The sequence below is a fragment of the Phyllobates terribilis genome, unplaced genomic scaffold (assembly GCF_046119375.1).
Source record: "Phyllobates terribilis strain yellow unplaced genomic scaffold, ASM4611937v1 Scaffold_4__5_contigs__length_816908805, whole genome shotgun sequence".
Lineage (NCBI taxonomy): Eukaryota > Metazoa > Chordata > Amphibia > Anura > Dendrobatidae > Phyllobates > Phyllobates terribilis.
This window is the reverse complement of record NW_027362764.1, coordinates 466,990,874-467,011,279: the sequence shown is the minus strand read 5'-3', so window position 1 is coordinate 467,011,279 and position 20,406 is coordinate 466,990,874. Positions and strand designations below refer to the sequence as shown.

General features: G+C 41.4%; 1 protein-coding gene across 3 annotated transcripts in view; it reads right to left on the bottom strand.

The window, feature by feature from the left end:
- Positions 1 to 19,172, bottom strand: part of LOC141264367 (nucleoside hydrolase-like) — a 101,944-nt gene extending 82,772 nt beyond the window's left edge. The window contains exons 1-2 of one of the 3 annotated variants that reach the window (XM_073676648.1): positions 18,869 to 19,172; positions 8,971 to 9,158 (exon numbers count right to left, since the gene is read on the bottom strand). In XM_073676648.1, coding sequence (XP_073532749.1) covers positions 8,971 to 9,158; positions 18,869 to 18,884 — 204 coding nt within the window. In that variant the 5' untranslated portion in view covers positions 18,885 to 19,172. The remainder of the gene's footprint in view (positions 1 to 8,970; positions 9,159 to 18,868) is intronic. The other 2 variants (XM_073676649.1, XM_073676647.1) reach the window with 2 other exon arrangements.
- Positions 19,173 to 20,406: the final 1,234 nt, after the last annotated feature.

The window sequence follows — 20,406 nt, the reverse complement described above, 5'->3', positions numbered from 1 at the left end:
TTTTTTTATTGTTTGTCTTTGCCTCTAAACATTTCAGCAGTCATATAAATATATATTTTTTACTTGAAGAGGACAATTATCCATCCTGACTGATCCATAAATATGCATGCTCATGAGAGTGATCATGGGTTTTCAATGGAGAGAATCAAATACTGAAATGCATACTCTGGACAGACCCACAACTATAAGCATTCCCATTATACAGACTGTACTAGCGGATACAGATTCCCAGTATACACAAAGACTGGACTATACATTGAGGATCTATGTAAAGTGTGTACCCTTAATCCCATCAGAAGAGTCTATACCATTCTGGCCTGCATACACACAATAAAGCTCACACAAATATCCATCCTGTTGAAGTATGTTTTTCTAAACATGCTGCAGGTCCACCAGTTAATTGTGGGCAGAAAGTCTGCAGTGTATTACAGTGGCTGCATTGCGGAAAATATTTTACCAAATCTCATTTATAAAAATCACTAAATTGAACTGTTCTGCATGTTTTTATTCCATAGTCAATTTATGCTACAGATTTTCACCCCTTAGATTGCATGGTAAGAAACCTACAGCAGATCTGCAGACTTTGCTAATCTGCTTTCGCATGATATTGCCAAAGCTGATTTTGCAATCGGCTTTTTGCACAGATCAGTTACATTGCATCAGACCTAAAGAATGTGGAGTCTAAAAATACAGAATGTTGAATGCAATTTTGATTAAAGCAGAAGCTTCAAAACATATTATATTTTTAGACCATATTCTTTATTCTAAAGGAAACTCAACACCAAACATCAGCATTTACGGGTAGAATGCATTGAGTGCTTTATCAGCCTCTTAATACTCTCTTTAATAATGGCTGTATTATCCCTAATCACTAAATGTAAGGCTGTGTGCCCACTATGCGTTTTTTAAGCGTTTCCGCATCGTCAATTCTGCTGCAGAAACGCTTAAAAAACGCTTGGTAGAAGGCCTGTCATGTTCCCCAATGATAATCCGCATGTGCTGTGCACATGCGGATTGTCATTGTGGAAAAATCCGCAGCACTACAAATTATTTTGCGGAATCGCGGCGTTTTCGCCGTCATTGACTTGCATTGGATCGCTTGGATTCCACATCACTGGATCTGTACATGCGGATAACATGCGTTTCAATGTGCGGATGGTACCAGGGTTTGGAGAAGAGGAGACTCTCCTCCAGACTCGGGTACCATAGTACCTGTAAAAAACAAGAATAAAATAAAAAATATACATTATACTTACCTTCTGATGGCCCCAGCGTCACATGACTAAATGGCGTCATGGCAAGCCCTTTAGTCTACCCCGAGCTGCTGGCAAGGCAGGACAAGGGCACCAGGGGCCATCAGAAGGTAAGTATAATATTTATTTTTTATTTTTTACCATTCTTTCGGTCACACTCTATAAATCCATGCCGGTTGCATGAATTTATATAGTGTGACGAAGTTGTCAAGCACTTTCCAAGTGACGCTAAAATGGAAAGCTTGGAAAGCGCTTGACAACCCGCATGTGGAAATGCATGTGAAAAACGCTTCACTTCCACTTGTCCCTGGCAGGAAAAACGCATGTAAAATCCGCATGCGTTTTTTCTGCCAGGAAGATGCAGAAACGCTCAGGAAAAATCCGGAGTTTTCTGCACCGTGGGCATGACTCGCCCTCCCTGGACGGCTGGGGTTACTTGGAGCCGGGTCAGTGTAGATGTGGTGGGGGATGCAGTCGTGGCCTCGACCCGTTCCGTGCCCAGGGCTGTCACATAAAAAATATTGGGCTTTCAAGGATGAGTGGTTATTTGACTACGCCACCTGCGGTTCCTGGTGATGGCCACCAGCGCTGCGACAGTCCTCTGAGGCCGGTGTTCTGGCAGCACAGTTGGTACTACTCCCCACAGGCGGAGTAGGCCTCAGGGCAGTGGGTAGGAGGTCTATGTGGAAGTATGGTGGGTGCAGTGCCGCGCAGGAATAAACAAGCGGAGGCGGTGTATGAAGTCATCCGGGTCTTTACTCACTTTAGATGAACTTTCAGCTGCAAAGCTTCTCTCTGCTACACACAGCGTACTGTGGCCACCGGGTAGGGGGTTCAGCACTTTCCATGTAGATCAGGAGCACCTGTCGAGACCCCTCTCCTTAGTTTGTTCTCCCACTGAGTCTTCTCCTCACTGTGTGTGGTATGAACGTGGTGTAAGGCCGGGTCCCACTGGATAAATGCAGTTTGGAGAGATACGGGTGGCGACTCCACTCCGTCCGTATCCCCCTGGGATCCACTGAGCCTCCGGGCTTTTCTGACTGAGACTTGAAGTGACAAAGTCAGATATCGGGGGCCGGTCACCCCTCTTGGAGCAGGAATCCCTCTGGCTAGGCCAAAATGAAGAATACAGGTGGCGGCTCCGCTCCGTCCGTATCCCCCTGGGATCCTTTTGCCTGTGGAGCCTATCTCCTCTGCTCCCCTCCAAGGCCTTCTTAGAACAGGACCCTGACCGGGCAGAGACACGGGTTAACTCTGACCCGCTCCTCGTCTCAAGGCCAGAGAACGAGGACCGTGAATCTTCAGCCAGCTACAGACTCTTGCTGGACCCTGACAGAAGACCACAATCAAAGACCTTGAACTTAAGATGGCCGTAGGTTATATAGATTCTATAAGTGCTTCCTGTAAGTGTGTCCTCCACCCTCACCCACTACTTGGTTCCCCCTATCTTTGGTTCCCCCCATCTCCTCTATCCCGGGCCGGGGCAGCACCCTGGTGCATTTAGGCCCCCTTCAGGACAGGAGTGGTGTAGTGTTGAGTGTGAAGCGGGGTCCTGAGTGATGCTCCATCCTTACCTGAAAGAGGAGATACCACACGTCTATCTGAGGTGCAGTACCCCTGTGGTGACTGAACCCTCAGGGGCACCACAGGCACTTAGCCTAAGTGTTTTTAAAACAGTATTTAATTGTCCCTGCTCTCTCTGACTGTGGTCATGGGACTAGTTCAGAACCAATGCAAATCACTTATTACATGGTGGGAGTATGCCCACAGCAGTGTGGATGACATACTCATGTATGGAGAGAGGAGGAGAAGTCATCTCTTCTCCTCCTCCCTGCTGCCTTATTACAGAGATAGCTATGAAAAGCTGAAATAGGAGAGACTAAACTGAATTTGCAGTCAACAGGAAATAGTCTAGATATTGTATTATTGGAAGTTCTTTTCCTTTTAGGAACATCATGATCTCAGCAACAATTTTGGTGAAGATCCGTGGAGCAAATGACATACTGAAAGTAAGGCACTGAAACTGAAAATGACAAACTTTAGAAATCTTAGATACTTCTGAAAGAACAATTAACCAGGAATATGAAAAAAGGCATCCTTTAGGTCTAATGTGCATATCCAATCATTCAAATTTATCATAGGCAAATTTGTTGTGATGGATTTTATTTTGAAACTTTTATAGGATATCCATGTGTTTAGATTTTTTTAGCTTATAATTGTATGAAATGAGCGTTATTTATTTATTTATTTATGAAGAAGTAGCTTGATTATAAGCCCCTGTACTGTTCTGAATGTAAAACTGGAATGACAGCTTCTAATCATACTAGTCTGTTCAAGACCTGCACTTGACCTGTTGTCAATTGGAATTTTTTTGCTGGAGGCTGGGAATTTTTTTATTTTGAAGCCTTTTTTTAGTTTGTAGAACTCACAGGTTCTGAGTTACATCTTCCCGAGCTCTGTAAAAATGTTGATATCTTCTGTCTAATCCTTTGGTCTTATTGTCTCCCCATATTTGAGTTAGGACTAAAAATGAATGCTCTTCTTTTTCTTCCTTTAGGGTAGCCCCATCTACCACTCCTTCTTTTCTCTTTATTCTCCTGTCGGGGTTGAGGACAAGATCTATGAAAAGAGGACAATCTTTTTGACTTCTCTTCTGTAAACAGTTCCTTTCAGGATGTCCAAAATGGGGTCAAACAGAAAATGGAATTGAGCAAAGCTTGTTCTTTGAATGAGTGTCGCCAGATTAAGTATTTAGCCATATGGCCCACCTTGCTGTATTAGATAAATCTCAATTTTTTGCTGCAAACCGGATTGATTCAGCCATGGAGCCTGCCATGAATCTTGTAGCCATTGTGAAAAGTAGTGTGTCAGAAGGGAGGTATGTGTCGCTGAGACTCTTAGCCTCAGTGATGTGAAAACATGCAAGTTCTCCTGCACAAGTAGGTGCAGAGAGAGTTAATAGAACCACATTTACAAGCAAATGTTTTCAGTGGATAACGAAGTGCAGGGAGGGACGTTATCCACCATCCCTCCAATCAGGGGAGTGTCTGGGCTTTAAATAGCCAGCCCTGACACTCAGGTGTGTTCAGTACCTGGGGAAATTTTGATCCATGAAGGAGCTAGCACAGGCTGTGCTGAACCTGTGTGTGGCTAATTGTGAGTTGCCAGACCTTAGCCAAGATACGGACTGTGCTGCAAGTTTTGTATTTTGTTTTGTCTCTTTAGCCGAATGGGCTGTGTTTTCTTTATGGACTCGAGGGTAGTTTATGACTGCTAAATAAACTAACCCGAAAATTTAAAGAGATAGTATCCCGTGTTTTACCTCCGCGTACAGCCAAGTTTGTCGCTATACCACACCATTTTTAATAATGGAAATGTTTTAAGATTTTCTTCTCTGGGTGTTTTCATTATAAAATGGTTCTCTTACTAATCAATCCAGTTACTATTAGCTTGCAACAGAGGTGCCAGCTACATTTCTTTTGATGATAACTGAAGAAGTTTCCCAAGTTATCTTACATAATCATTCTTCCCTAGCCATCAGATTTTTCAAGTTTGATTGACCCTCAAAAGGAGATGGAACTCTTTTTAATAACCTTCTCAAATGGAAGATCAATTTTGGAGACTTCTCAAATCTTAATGTCTTCAGGTTCAAAGAGTAAATTATTTTTTAAAATCTCTAGTAATAACCAGCCTCCTTTCTACATCTTCCCACTCTTCCAAGATCATCTCTTTAATAATTCTGCTTACTGTATAGACTATGGCACAGATTCATCAAGCCCGGTGTCAAGAGTCACAAGATTTTTGTGCAACCTTGTGTTGTGAAAATAAATTGCGACTTTTCAAAGTGTTTTATGGCAAAAAAATCTGGCATAAACACTTTGATGAAGTAGGTCCTATTTCATTTTGCCTTCAGATCAGAAAACAACTCATGTAGTACTGAGCAGGGTTCCGCAGTTTCTTCAATATTCATAGTACTTCTGCCATATTAATTAGTCTGTACCTCCAAAGAAAAGTAATATTTTTTCTTCTCTTCTGGGACAGAGGATATAATCACTTCTGCTTCCAAGTCACCATCAGAATACAGCCAAGCATTTACCTCTTCTAGGTTTTCTAGATCTGGGTCCACTCAAGGGCTTTTTTGTTGTGAAGAATATTCAGAGTATAAGACCAGTTACAGTGGTCTTAACTTCTCTAATTGCAGCTCTCATTTCACCATAAAACTGGATTTATATTATTTTTGTAATGCAGTCAGAATATAGATGCCTCTTGCATAAATTTGAAAGCTTCTCATTTCATGTGGCACATCTCTCTAAAGATAACCTGTCACCAGGAAAAACACTATTAACCTGCAGATATGTGGTTAATCTGCAGGTTAATAGTGTTACTAATCTGCCCAGTGCCATCACTTAGCTGAACGCTGCGGGGGAAAAATGAACTTTATTCCCCCCTGCAGCATTCCGGTTTCAGTCACAGGGGTGGCACCAGCTTTGGTCCCATTCTCATCTAGGAGAGTGGAACGATTTCTTTCTCACTTGTCATCTGTGCGCTGTCCGTGTGTTGTCAATATTTTATTTTTTACTCAGCAGCTATTAATCTTTTACAGGGCTATTTACAGTTTCCTATGCTACAGAATTGCAATGTATCCATCAAAATCGAATGCCATACTGATGCTCCATATGGCATGCAATTTTTTCCTCGCACTGTACCGATATCCGAGTGAAATTGCAGCACATCGACTACAGCTGAGAAAGAACATGCACATCTGCACTGCCTCATTGAATCACATCGGTCTGAGTGCAATCCGATTTTTTATATGATTGCACTCTACTGAGTTATATTCTCGTGTGAGCGAACCCTAAAAGAAAGTTAAAAGTTGTAGCTATTTTTGGGAACAATCTTTATTAACCTATTAAAGAGATGGAGTCAACTATAGATGCAGAAAAGGAGTAGAAGAACACCCAATCCTAGGAGAAACATTTACCAGTTACCCTCCATAGAAATAGGAGAACGACCAGGATTTAGTCCATCTGTAGCTATACTATAGTACCAACCTCCCTTTTCACTGAAGGAATGTCCTACTGCCCTAACTGACCTTTGCTTAATCACCTTTAGAGTCAATCAACAGAAAGCTCAAGGGGTAATTTCCTGCCGAACCTGGAAGCACTATTTTAGAACAAACATCAAGGCACAAAGGGGGGTGTCCTTCTCTTCCTTAATAAATAAAATAGAATACAGTGGTTATAAAAAGTCTACACAACCCTGTGAAAATGCCAGAGTTTTGTCGTGTATAACAAAAACCATGCCAAGAACAATCATTTCAAAACTTTACAAATCCAATGATAAACAAATTTAAATCATTTTAAGATAAAAATAAAATAATAAAACTAAAATAATGTGGTTGCACAAGTGTGAATGTGGCGCCCTGCTGCGCATTGGTGCCACAGAACCCAGAAGGGTGCATGGATGGACTTCTCCACAACAGGCCCTCACACGTTCACACACCTCCACCCTACCACCTCAGACCACCAGAGGGAGCCCTGATAGGGATATATAAAGGGAGGGTGGAGCCAGGCAGCTCAGATTAGAGTTGAGTTGGAGTTAGTCTCTCAGACACAGAGAGGTACAGAGCTCAGAGTTGAGCTGAGAGCGTGCTGACGCTCAGAGAGCAGCGAAGAGGCAGCGCGCTGGCCGCTGTGCTTAGGCAAGCCAAGGCCTACAGCACGTGTGAAGGCCTAGTGAGGGCCTTGAGTGGGCCGAAGGCGAATGGAGAAGGAAGAAGTAGTGAGGGGGCTGGGAAGCATACCAGGCTCACCCCGATATATATACCGGACACCGGGTCCGCACCTACAGGGACCCTTTACACCCAGTAGGAACCACCGAAACCCCTGGAGGACTACAGGTCCCAGGTTCACCAAACGCTGACTACAGTACCAGGGCTAGGAGTCACGGAGGCCCCAGCGTCTAGGGAGAGTGATCTCCAAAGAGAAGGCCATACCACCAGGTCAGCAGGTGCAAAGAGAGACAGTAACCAAGCTAGGCCTAGCTCCAGGCAGGTCAGAAGCTTAGAGAATAAAGCAACGGATCAGGAGGCCCTATACCCGCTCACTGGGGAGAGTCCAAAAGGGCGCCCTTCGCCTGGAGTACCCTGGACCGTGCCTGCAACATCACCAGTAAAGGTACTGAAGCTTACCTCCGTGTGAGTGTCCATCTTTCCTCCGGGACCATCCTGCCGTCTCTCCCCTGCACCACCATCCATTACACCCCCACACTGCCCTGGAGATAGCTCTACCTGTGGAGAGCCACACCATCCCTGCTGCCGTAACACCAGCTCCAGAGGACTGCCCCACAGCGGCGGCACCCCTTAGCCGCATTCCACAGGTGGCGTCATAAACATTTAAATCCCTTATAAATACCCCCCTTTTTACTGACCACCCTGGGTCATGGACCGGGCCAGCTACCGTGATATCCCCCAGCAATCGGAGGCCCGGCTTCCGAGTACCCCATGGCCCAGGGGGCGCGTCATGAACGTCCTCTCATAATTTGGTCTGTGGTTGTGTCCAGAATTAGACAATCACATTCAAAATCCTGTTAAAGAGTAGTCAGTACACAGCTGCCATCATTTACAGTGATTGTAATTAACCTCATATAAAGTTTAGGTGTTCTAGTAGGATTTTCCTGACATTTTCGCATGGAGGGTGCAAAAAGTACAGCTTGTATTTGAAGAACAGAATCATATAGAACAGAATTGTATTTGAAGAAGAGAAAATTTCTAAAATCCCAAAAAATTAAAAAAAAAATTTAATATATTGGGCACTGCTCTTGGCACAGGACCTCAAGTGCAGAAGGGTAAATATTGCACTGCATTTGGGTCCTTCCATCCTAGGCCCATCCTAGGCCCAATGACTTACTGCACAGAGGTCCTCCAGTACCCAAGTGTGTCACCAGGATTCCATTTCAAAGGGTGAGTCACTTTTGATTTTACCGTTTTATCTTGGTTATCTGAGATGTAACTCGACTGGCATTAGACAGTCAAGCTATTCACTTCAGGGCAGCACATGCAGGGCTTATTCAACAGCACTTTAAAACGTTAAACAGAGGTCAATGAGTAGGAGGTAAAGGGTTACTCGCGTCTCATAAATTGGCATATATGTCAGAATATGCCATTACTTTATGATTGGTTGGGGCCTGACCCCTTTGAGGCTGTGAAAGTGTTTGGAAGACAACATTCAGAGGACCCATCTCTGATGTTGGAAAAGAAAAAGGTTTCCTTTTTTTATATTACTAGCAGCTGTATATTTTGTGTTTATTCCAATAGCTCTGCATCAGCTTTCTCTTACGGTTAAGAAGAAAAATGTATCCTATTTTGCATATTAAAACAGAGCTAGTATACAATAGTCCTAGAATTATAGATATATTTAACCCCATGCTTATTTTTACAGTGACCACTACAAGACTTTATTTTGTAAATTAGTTTCTTACATTTGGTAATAGCACTGTCTCACAAGTACCAGGTAGAGGAGATGGCTGCCCTATAAGGCCTATAAAAATATTGAGATAGAAAGAACAAATACTCATACTTCAATAGTCTCAATTTTCATCTAATAGCTCAAACTTAAAAAACAATCCTATAAGTTTACAACATACTGTAAATGTTATATTAAAAAATGGGGAACGTTTTCAAATTGGGCTCCATGCACAAAATCAATCCATTACTTACATCTAAGCGATCACACAATTTAAGGACGCGCAGGACATTTTTGCAAACATTGTCCAATTGAGTGTTGCCCCCAACACATGTGATTCCTAAAATTTTAACATTCGGAGATACAATTGCCATCATAATAGCCTGGGCATCATCTGTTCCACAGTCCACATCAATAAGAAGCAACTTTTTATGGCTTGCTTCTGGAAGACATAAAGGACATTCATGAGCAAAATGAAAACATTTCAATCGATAGTAATAAAACTTTTTATAAAAATAAAGACACACGTAATAAATATATATCATGAAAAAATGTGGCACTAAAAAAAAATCAAAATGGCAGAATAAATGGCAATTAAATAAAAAAATACATTATGTGAAAGGGTTGTGCCTTTTAATCATGTTAGTAAAGAAAGAAATGTCCTGAAAACCAATGATAACAGACAAAAATGCTGAGAAATGTTAGGTTCTTGAACTCCTTCAGCGCTCTTGCTCTGTTAGAGATATCAGCAGGACTGGTAAGGAGTTGTACATAGATCTCAAGAGTGGTCAGAGGAGATAGTATACTAAGTCTCAGGGAGGGCAGAGCACACAGACTACAGATAAGGAGTAAGGCACATGAAAAAGAAATAAGTGCAGGATAGATGAAGTGCTGATACAAAGCAAGTGAAGGCAGCAGGACGCTGGGCACACATTTTTCACATCCAGGCTATATTATGGAGAGACATTCCAACTAGTATCTATTTGGTAGCCTGTCAGTTTAAGGCTCGGCACCGGGCCCCCTCTCCTTCCTCCATCATAATTTCAGCAGTATGAGCATCCTCAGGGTGCAGATACAGTTGAACACAATTTTGGAACAGGGTGCCGAAGGCTCCATGATCTACCATTCAGCTTGTACCAGTGAGTCTGAGACTTCGTGAACTGCAGGTGCGATGACATCACTACATCATGCCTGCTGTGCTGAAGCCTCTGTACTCACACTGCACAGACAAGAGCAGCATGATGGAGGAATGGGGTGAGGTGAGTAGTGTTTTTTTTTATTTTGTAATGTCAATAATTGTAGGGACCAATCATACTAAATGGGGAACTGCTGGGGCCCAATAATACTGAATGAGGGGCTGATCATACAGAATGGGGGGCTGGTGAGGGCCAATTATACTGAGTGGGTGACTGGTGGGGAACATTATAGTGAGTTGGTTGTGGCGTGGGTAATAATACTGAGTGGGGAGCTAGTGGGGATTATAATACTGTCAGAGGGGCTGTGGAGGTCTCTGAGAGCCCCCATATTGGGTTGGGGACTGTGAGAGCCCCCATATTGAATTGGGAACTGTGAGGGCCTTCATACTTTGTGAGGGACTTTAGGGGCATCATACTAACAGGCCATCATACTGTATAGAGGCTGTGTGTGTGTGTGTGTGTGTGTGTGTGTGTGTGGGCCTATGAGGATATTATACTATGGGGGGGGGCAATTTGGGTGCATCACGCTGTGAGGGTATTATACTTTGATAGTGGCACTGTGAAGTCATTATGTTCTATACTATACGTGTGGTGTGAAACTGGAGGTGGAATTCACTGTGGGGATACCATATTCATTGTGTGTTTGTGTGGCAATGGGAGCATCATACTCTATAATGGCTATAAAATGGGTATCACTGGTGAGAACATGAGAACACTAAAGGGTTTCAATCTGGACATAATTACTGTGCACGGTCCTCAAAATATGTCCTCCTAGTTTATTAAAGTTGGACAATATGACCCCGCCAAATGTGTGTATGCATTGTGAAAGTATTTGGCCCACTTGAACTTTTCTACCTTTTGCCACATTTCTGGCTTCAGACATAAAGATATAAAATTCTAATTTTTTGGGGAAGAATCAACAACACGTGGGACACAATCGTGAAGAGGAACGAAATTTATTGGATATTTTAAACTTTTTTAACAAATTAAAAACTGAAAAGTGGGGCGTGCAATATTATTCGGTCCCTTTACTTTCCGTGCAGCAAACTCACTCCAGAACTTCAGTGAGGATCTCTGAATGATCCAGTGTTGCCCTTAATGACTGGTAATGAGAAATAGAATCCACCTGTGTGTAATCAAGTCTCTGTATAAATGCACCTGCTCTGTGATAGTCTCAGGGTTGTGTTTCAAGTGCAGAGAGCATCATGAAGACCAAGGAACACACCAGGCAGGTCCGAGATACTGTTGTGGCAAAGTTTAAAGCCGGATTTGGATACAAAAAGATTTCCCAAGTTTTAAACATCTCAAGGTGCACTGTGCAAGCAATCATATTGAAATGGAAGGAGTATCAGACCACTGCAAATCTACCAAGACCCAGCCGTCCCTCTAAACTTTCATCTCGAACAAGGAGAAAACTGATCAGAGATGCAGCCAAAAGGCCCATGATCACTCTAGATGAACTGCAGAGATCTACAGCTGAAGTGGGAGAGTCTGTCCATAGGACAACAATCAGTAATACACTGCACAAATCTGGCCTTTATGGAAGAGTGGCAAGATGAAAGCCATTTCTCAAAGATATCCATAAAAAGTTTCGTTTGAAGTTTGCCACAAGCCACCTGGGAGACACACCAAACATGTGGAATAAGGTGCTCTGGTCAGATGAAACCAAAATCGAACTTTTTGGCCACAATGCAAAGCGATATGTTTGGCGTAAAAGCAACACAGCTCATCACCCTCAAAACACCATCCCCACTGTCAAACATGGTGGTGGCAGCATCATAGTTTGGGCCCGCTTTTCTTCAGCAGAGACAGGGAAGATGGTTAAAATTTATGGGAAGATGGATGGAGCCAAATACAGGACCATTCTGGAAGAAAACCTGTTGGAGTCTGCAAAAGACCTGAGACTGGGACGGAGATTTATCTTCCAGCAAGACAATGATCCCAAACGAAGCAAAATCTACAATGGAATGGTTCAAAAATAAAAGTATCCAGGTGTTAGAATGGCCAAGTCAAAGTCCAGACCTGAATCCAATCGAGAATCTGTGGAAAGAGCTGAAAACTGCTGATCACAAACGTCCTCCATCCAACCTCAATGAGATCGAGCTGTTTTGCAAGGAAGAATGGGCAAGAATTTCAGCCTCTCGATGTGCAAAACTGATAGAGACATACCCCAAGCGACTTGCAGCTGTAATCGCAGCAAAAGGTGGCACTACAAAGTATTAACTCAAGGGGGCCGAATAATATTGCACGCCCCACTTTTCAGTTTTTAATTTGTTAAAAAAGTTTAAAATATCCAATAAATTTAGTTCCACTTCACGATTGTGTCCCACTTGTTGTTGATTCTTCCCAAAAAAATTAGAATTTTATATCTTTATGTTTGAAGCCAGAAATGTGGCAAAAGGTAGAAAAGTTCAAGGGGGCCAAATACTTTCACAATGCGCTTTACATATATGGGAGTATATAATACTAGAAAGCCAACAAATATACTTCCATGCTTAAACAAATTATTTATTGAAAATGCATGTAATCACAACATACACATAACACTTAAAAAGGAGGTGAACTGCACAGAAGACAAGCAAATATAAACATTATGTCAGTCTAGAGAAATGTTAATCATTAGAAAAATATTCGTTCCCAAATATAGACCCATGTGGGGAAAAAAAGTACAATATTAATCACATATATACAGTATATGTATTCCTCAAAGTGAATGGTATTATGTCTTCACCTAGAGCACCAACACTCACACTCTATCCCCCAGGTTTAAATTACTTCTTTCGAGTCAACGGACTATAAATCCTAGATCATGTCTTGGGGAGGCGCTCTTTTGCCTGACCCATCACATTATATCAGGGGACTAACCAATCATTATGCCTAGCCAAACGTGTAACCCAAACACTGGTTCCCGGCTCATGAGGAACAACATTTAGCACCCTTACTTCCTCCACCCTCGAGTTTTTTTTTACCAAAGTCCCTGAGTTGGGCAGTTCCAAAGTTTGCCCTGGACACCTGCAGCTCAGGAATATTGGTTTCTTCAGTTGTGACCCGGTTATCAGCTGAGCTTTGAGGCAGTACCACTTTACCCCACAAATCCCAAAACAGAGGAAAATCAAAACCAACAATTTTGACCACTCCCACTTTGTGGGACACGGAACCACAGTTTGTATCAATGTCAACCAGGGCCACAGAAAAGTTCTTGGTATCTCCATGGATACACCTGACGCCTACCCCCCATCCTGGGACTGGCACATGTAGAAGTGGGGCCCATACCAGGGTCACTAAAATCCCGGAGTCTAGTAGTCCTGTCACTAGGATACTTCTCACAGTCACCTGGCATTATTGAGGGCCCTTGCCAAGATGAGGAACCATCACTGCAGGCACATTAGGCAAAGTAGAAATTTCTCACATTGAGCTGCGATGATCTCACTGAGGTCACCACAGTTCAGGGGTCCACTCACTGCAGTGATTCATTCTGCCCTGCTCTTCAGTGTGAGCGGTTGCCTCATGCCACCACTCATTCTGATGAGCAAATGTCGCACAGATGGATTATGGCATGGAACTCTATGGATTCTTTCAACTTCGAACAGATGAGAGATGTTGTTTTTTATTTTTGTTTTTTTTACAAGGAACAATGGCTTCAGGGGATTAGGTGTGAAGGTGAGTATAATGTGTTGTTTATTATATTCTTAATTTCACACTCTGTGTAGACAGTGGGGGATTAATACAAATCTCAAGATTGTCCCTTCCTCATGCTGATCTCAGCGTGAGCACAGGAAAATTATGACAGCTGCCTCCAGCACCCGGCGCTGGGGAACAGCACAAACTGTACCGCTGTTTCCCAGGCTCCTGTACGTGTCACACTGATGTCATCTGGGTGTGGGCCGTTTTGCGGCCCGGAGGCATGCAAAAAGCAGACATATCAACATGTTTTGCCCACGGACACACGGTCCGTGGAAACACACTGACATTTGAATGGCTCTACGTGTGTAAGTGTCTTCAGTATGTGTGAAAACTGTAACCACATGTACTGGAGACACAGACTTGTGAAAGAGGCCTTAAGGTCAGTGATGCTTTTTCAAAACACAGCATGATCTAAGTTTGGCATTTCTGCATGTGTTTTTTCCATAGGCTTCAGTGTGGAGCTTTAAACAAATGCATGAAAAACTTATGTACAAAATGTTTGAATGCAAAAAATCCATAAAAAAACCATAAAAAATTCAAGGTGTTTATTTTTTAAACCAAATAATATCCTAAACCCCAAAAAAATTTTAGAAAAAGGCCTTATGATTCTAAATAATAATAACCAACATTTCCATTGCAGGATAACTATAAAACAAAATTATAGTTACTTTTTTTTATTTGGTAAGTTAATAATTAGCACAAAACTCAGTTTTAAGCACAGTAAAAAGTTGATTTTTTTCTTCATCTCGATCCTGGAAGACAGGTTGTTTAACAGGCATGACAACCTGTCCTGCACGTCACCTTTTTCTTGTTGTAAATGGTTGGGTGCAGCCAGCTTGTAGCACAAAATGAGGACTCCTTATGCCTGTCTCCTAAGGGTAAGTCCAGTCCTAGTTTAAAAGGAAACCTGTTATGTGATTCACGCTTCTCAAACCACAGGCAGAGACTGACTGTATTATTGCAACTGTGTATGTTTTATTCTGAAAAGCTGAAGCTTTTCAGAGAAAAACATACTTTGAAAAGCCGGCTGAGAACTATGTATCAAGTTTGATGTTACACATACAGAGACCTGGCAGTCAAGGGCAGCATGTCAATATCTGCAATAGGTGGAGCATGGATTTGTTATGATATTCCCAATTATTTTGATCAGTGAAGAAAAAATGTGCAGTCAAATTCTCGTGTTACCTGTGGATGTAAAGCTAAATTTGCAGTTGTGAATTACTGAAAAAAGTATACCCAATTTACCAATATCCACAGTTTTCTAGCCACATTTCACTGGTTTCCCACAAGTTTTTACTTAAAAGGGTTTTCCACTACCAGGACAACCTCTTCTTAAACTAAATGTTCGGCCCCGATAAAATAAAAAAAACTAAACTCACCTCCCGTGCCATCTCCGTTCCATCAGTGTCGGCACTCGCGGTCCGGGGGCTTTGATGCGGTTGAATGACATGTGATACCTGGTGCCCAATCAGTACTGGCGTCACTGTCCCCACCTTCGGACAAACTGAACATGAAGAGGAAGTCAGAGCTGCAGCTGATCTCGGACTTACTCTTCATGTTCAATTTGTCCAAAGGCAGGGACCGTGACCGCAGCACTGATTGGGTGCTGGGCACCACGTGTCAATCCACCACATCACAGTCACGGGACAGCAAGTGCTGACACCGTTGGAACAGAGCCAGCATGGAAGGCAAGTATAGGTTTTTTATTTTATTGGGGTCGAACATTTCGTTAAAGAAGGGGTTGTCTTAGTAGTGGACAACTCCTTTAATAGTTTTCAGCGATGATGCATTTTGTCTACATATAATTGCTGCAGCCATTTGCAGGTTTTAGCATTCACATGATGACACACGGTTGTTGTAACCGGTTGAATATAGTCTTAGGAATTAGTAAATTGGGTATCCTGCTCCTCCTAACACCATCAAATATTCATATGCCCTGTTTTCAACCTCTCTCGGAGGTTGAGGAAGCAAAAGAACAGCACTGATTGGTTATAAAACAAACCTTGCCAAGTGCACTTCATCAAGGCTCCAGAGCTGGAGATTTAACCCTTTCCAAAAAGCTTTTCTTAACATACTCTACTTAGTAACATTGTTCAACAGTTATACTGAATCTTTTGATATCATATTATTTAAAAAAATGTAGTGAAACATTATTCATGGAACTAAAGAGTTAAATTAACAGCTTTTAAAATGCAAAAATCACTTCATTCAGATATGTTGGAAGGTATAATTAGTGCTTGTCTGAAAGCTGGAATCCCCCTGATCATTAGAATGAGGGGGCCCACTATGTTCTTTCAAAAAAGTATATATACAACCCCTTTTATTTCAGTGGAAATAATGTCAACATAGCGACTTCGAGCTAACAGCTTAAGGGGCCTCCGCAATGATATCTCCTGACATACCCGAATGGCAAAAGATGTTAATAAGTGAATTTATAGAATATTACGAATAGTTGGAGAATTGTCACTTTAATAGGACTTTTCTAATTATGCGAACACTGGATAGTTTTGCAGAATATAATAAGACTTTTCTGAAAGAGAAAACAGATGTCGCCAAAAAAATAAAAAGCAAACTAATTCTGCTCCAAAACAATAATTGCCCTCTCAAATGTTTTCTCTCTGAAATATTTATATCGACTGCAAAAACTGGTACGGTTTTCATTGCAGAAATGAATGATCTCACACACAATTTAAGGTTTCCATACATATAGACTAATTTCTACTGAGTGCTCTGATACTGGACAGTCTAAGGCCCTCTTCACACGTCCTTGTTTCAGGTATGTATGACATCTGTTTTTTTCACGTACCCATTATAACCTATGCTGCTGTGCACATTTCCATATTTTCTATATTTCCGTATAGTGTGTCTGTGTAAACCACATGACGATATGTTCATTTTTTTCTGACAGCACGGATGACAAGGGCCAATACCAGCCTATGGGTCCGTGTAAAACACGTACAGCACAAGGAGGGCATCTGTGTGCCGTCCATGTGCTGTATGTGTTTAACATTGCGAAGTATAGGAGAAGCTTTTTAATTCCTTTTTCTTTTGCCATATCGTATAAACATTGATTGCACACTGATCGAAAACACTGATGACTCCGATACTGTTTTTTCCAGTACCAGATTTATGCGGACGTGTGAAGGGGGCCCAATTTTTAACGGGGGCATCGGCAGACTGATTTATGGGGGAGATGTTGATTGGGCATAACCGATATTGGACTTCCGATCACATTGTTCTCCCAGAGATAAGCCGCTGGTCATCGTGTGAGATTTTGTGAAATTTCATTCATAACACTGCTATTTTTATTTATCCAGAAAATTTGCTTATAAAGTCTGCTGCATATTTTCCAAATGTACATATACACTAAAACAAGACCAAATAGGCAGAAGAGGAAACAAATTTATCACAGTCACAACTAAATTTGCATTTTTCTAAAAATGTTTGACATTTTTTTTTCCTTCTTCCACCCCTTTGTTAGCTTACTTCAGGTTATTCATAAATCTAGCATATTTTAAGATAGGTACTATTTCGATATCCATTTTTCAAGGATAGAAAAAACTACCCATTATAGTCTATGGGTGTATTTACACATTCAATCTTTTTTGTACACAAATTGTCTGCATGAAAAGAAATAAAAAAACGGATTTGCTGATTAAATTGACCGAATGTAAAAAAAGATGAATATAATGAATATAATCTCTGTGTTATCCAAGTGCTGTCTGTGTTTTTTTACTGTGCAATGGCTAGGGGAAAGATTGAAATTTTTGTTGTTTTTGTTTGCTAAATAGATGCCACACTGATGGCAAAAATGGACAAGCAGACCAAAAATGAATTAACATAGTATTAAGCAAAGTGTGCCCCATGGAATATGTTTTTTTAACAGGTCTCCATGGTGGATGGATGCTGTGGCATCAATCTAAACTGTCAAATATATGACTCATGGCGTTCACATTTTACTGTGGTCACAAATGCTGTGACTCTCAGACAAATCGTGTGACCAAAAACATCTGTGTATCTTGTCTGCAACTTGCTGTCGTGTGACTATTTTAATGCTGTAATTTTGCTGTAAAAAAAATTGCCATATCGCAAATAAGTAGCAAAGTCGCATGTAACTTGCACCGAAGTCTATGGCAAGTGAGTGATGCAACTTGTGATCAGCAATAGAAAATCCAACACATTTGGAAACATTTGTGACTCTGTGCTGCAGATCGCTATGTGACACCAAAAGAGATCATTAGATTTGATGTGACAATGCAACACTGGGAGTTCAGAGTCGCATGACACATCATCACATAGTCGTAGCCTGGCGTGTGTAACAAGTTTTTTTTTGGTGCTGATTGAACAAGAAATCTAGTGTATTTAGCTTAGTAAATCTCCCCCACTTTATCAGCTCATTCACATACTGTTTGGGCATTGAAGCTGTAAAAGGTTTATATACCAGAGAAAAAAAATTGAACTAAATCCAATTGCCAGGTATAAATGAATGTAGATAACGATTAATGATTGTTAAATGATTAACCATTGTGTTATGCAAAAGGTAAGGGTGTCTGCACACACCTTTTTCAAGTGGACAAAAACGTTTTATCTTTCAGGTGGAAGACGCTTCAGGAAACGCTACTTTTATCCAGCGTTTTGTAAACCTGAAGCATCCTATTTTTTAGCATTTTCTGGTCATTTGCCGAGTGTGTTTTCAACAAATGTATTTTTGAGCACTTTCAGGAGTTTTTTGTACTGGTGCTTTACAGGCATTTTTTTTAACTCCACTCAACAATGAAGAAATCTCTATGTTTTTCAAGCAAAAACAATGATAAAATGCCCCCCCAAAAAACCTGTACATCTTCAGGGCATCTTTTGAGGTTTCACATTGGCTTAAATTGTAAGAATGGAGCATCTTCCCAGTGCAAGGTGCCTGAAGATTGCTCATTTCACTTCTTTTACCCTCTTTAGTGTCTGTGGAAACTTGAAGCAGTTGAAAGATGCTCAAAAACTGAACATAAGTACACCAAGACATTTTTCCACAGACATGAAAATGTTCATTGTTTTGAATGATTTGTTAGAGCTTTTTCAGGCAGGTTCCAGAGCAAACCCACTCCAAACCTGGTTACAAAAAATATGTTGTGTGCATACACACTGAAAGAGAAAATAGGTTAAATGTATCAGTTTATGATAACTCCATTACATACATACAAACTGTACCTTCCATCTGAGAATCTGATAAGGAACATAATGACAGTTTTATCCCCAAAAAATGTAAAGCGTTAACACATACCTTGTTTGCACTCCATGATAACCAAGTCAAAGAGCAAAACTTCTCTCTTGCTGTGTCTCTACAGAGAAGGAGTCTGTGAACTGAGGAATGTTCTCCCTTAACATAGACCTCTGCTGCTTCCCTTGTGTTCCTTCAGACTTGTATTTATATGATCACACTGTCTTCTCCTGAGAAAACTTAGTAGATAAGAAACCTTTCAGCTTTTACTTGTACAAGTACAAGAGGGAGTAGATCAAAGTCAACTCCACTCCTTGTAAACTGAGCAATGGTGTGAGCTGAGTATTTTGAGCACCTCCTACCTCACTGATTAGGTACTACCTCTGAAAAGTAGAAGTGATCCAGGAGCAAGGCACTAGATCTGATTTTCTAATACTAAAACCAACTGAAAAAACTTTACGATGACAATTCGTAGATCAGCATTCAGCACTTCTTCCTACTCATTTTATCCATTTTGGACTGTATGCATATAGTTCACTGGGCAGGGGCCTCTTTGCTTCAACTTGTAGATCAGCACTTTTCATGCTCTTCTTATCCATTTTAGACTATAAAGTCTACAGGGCATGATCTATTGTTTCATTGCTGGTAAATGTTTCAATGGTATTTTATTTTGTTTGGTTGTATTTTTATGTACATATGATTATAAAATGTTAACATTGGCAATATATGAAGATGAAGTTGTAAAATACTCTGTAACTTACACTCCACATAGAAATATTTCACTGGGCTATAGGGCACCTACAAAGAATGCAAAGCTCTCTGTTTTGCTCTCTATTTATGTATTTTGTGAGAAAATTATAATAAAAGAATAAAATTTGTCATGATAACTGTTGTGTTGTTACTATTTTAGATTATCACAATTCTTAAAGAGAACCTGTCATCAGATTTTACCCGTATAATGTATCAGGAGCACAGTAGCAGCATCCTAATGTTTTAAATCATAACATTATTAGTGTTGGAGTGAAGTGCCTAAGAAGAACCAAAAGTAGAATTAACATTTTAGGCATTATCACCATTCGGGCCCAGCATTAGGGGCAGGCAAACTAGTCATTTGTTTATGACTCCCACTCCCCCTAGGGCCTCCAGACAGTGGCGTGCCACTAATAGCGGCACACCATGCAGCCTCTATTGGGCCCATGGGTCAGGGGGGCCTGGTGCCAGCTCCCCCATGTGCCCGCATTGCACATTCAACTGTATCACCATCCTGGAAGCCAATACAGTTGAAAGCAATGATGGAGGAGAGAGCATCAGGTGACGCTCCATCTCTCATCATTCCCGCTCTACATCTGAAGTTTGACACAACGGGTGCGATGACGTCACTGTCACTTAAGTGTGTCACACTGTCACACTGTGCTGGGCTGTGGAGCTGCTGAGACATGCTGCAGAGACTGGAGCAGTGGGGGAATGAGGAGAGATGAGCATTGCATTTTTTTTAAATCAGTGAGTATGTGGTGGCCTTAAGGAGGACTATGGGGCGTGCATTATACTATATAGAGGCTGCATTATACTATATGCGGGCTGCATTGCACTATTTGGGGGCT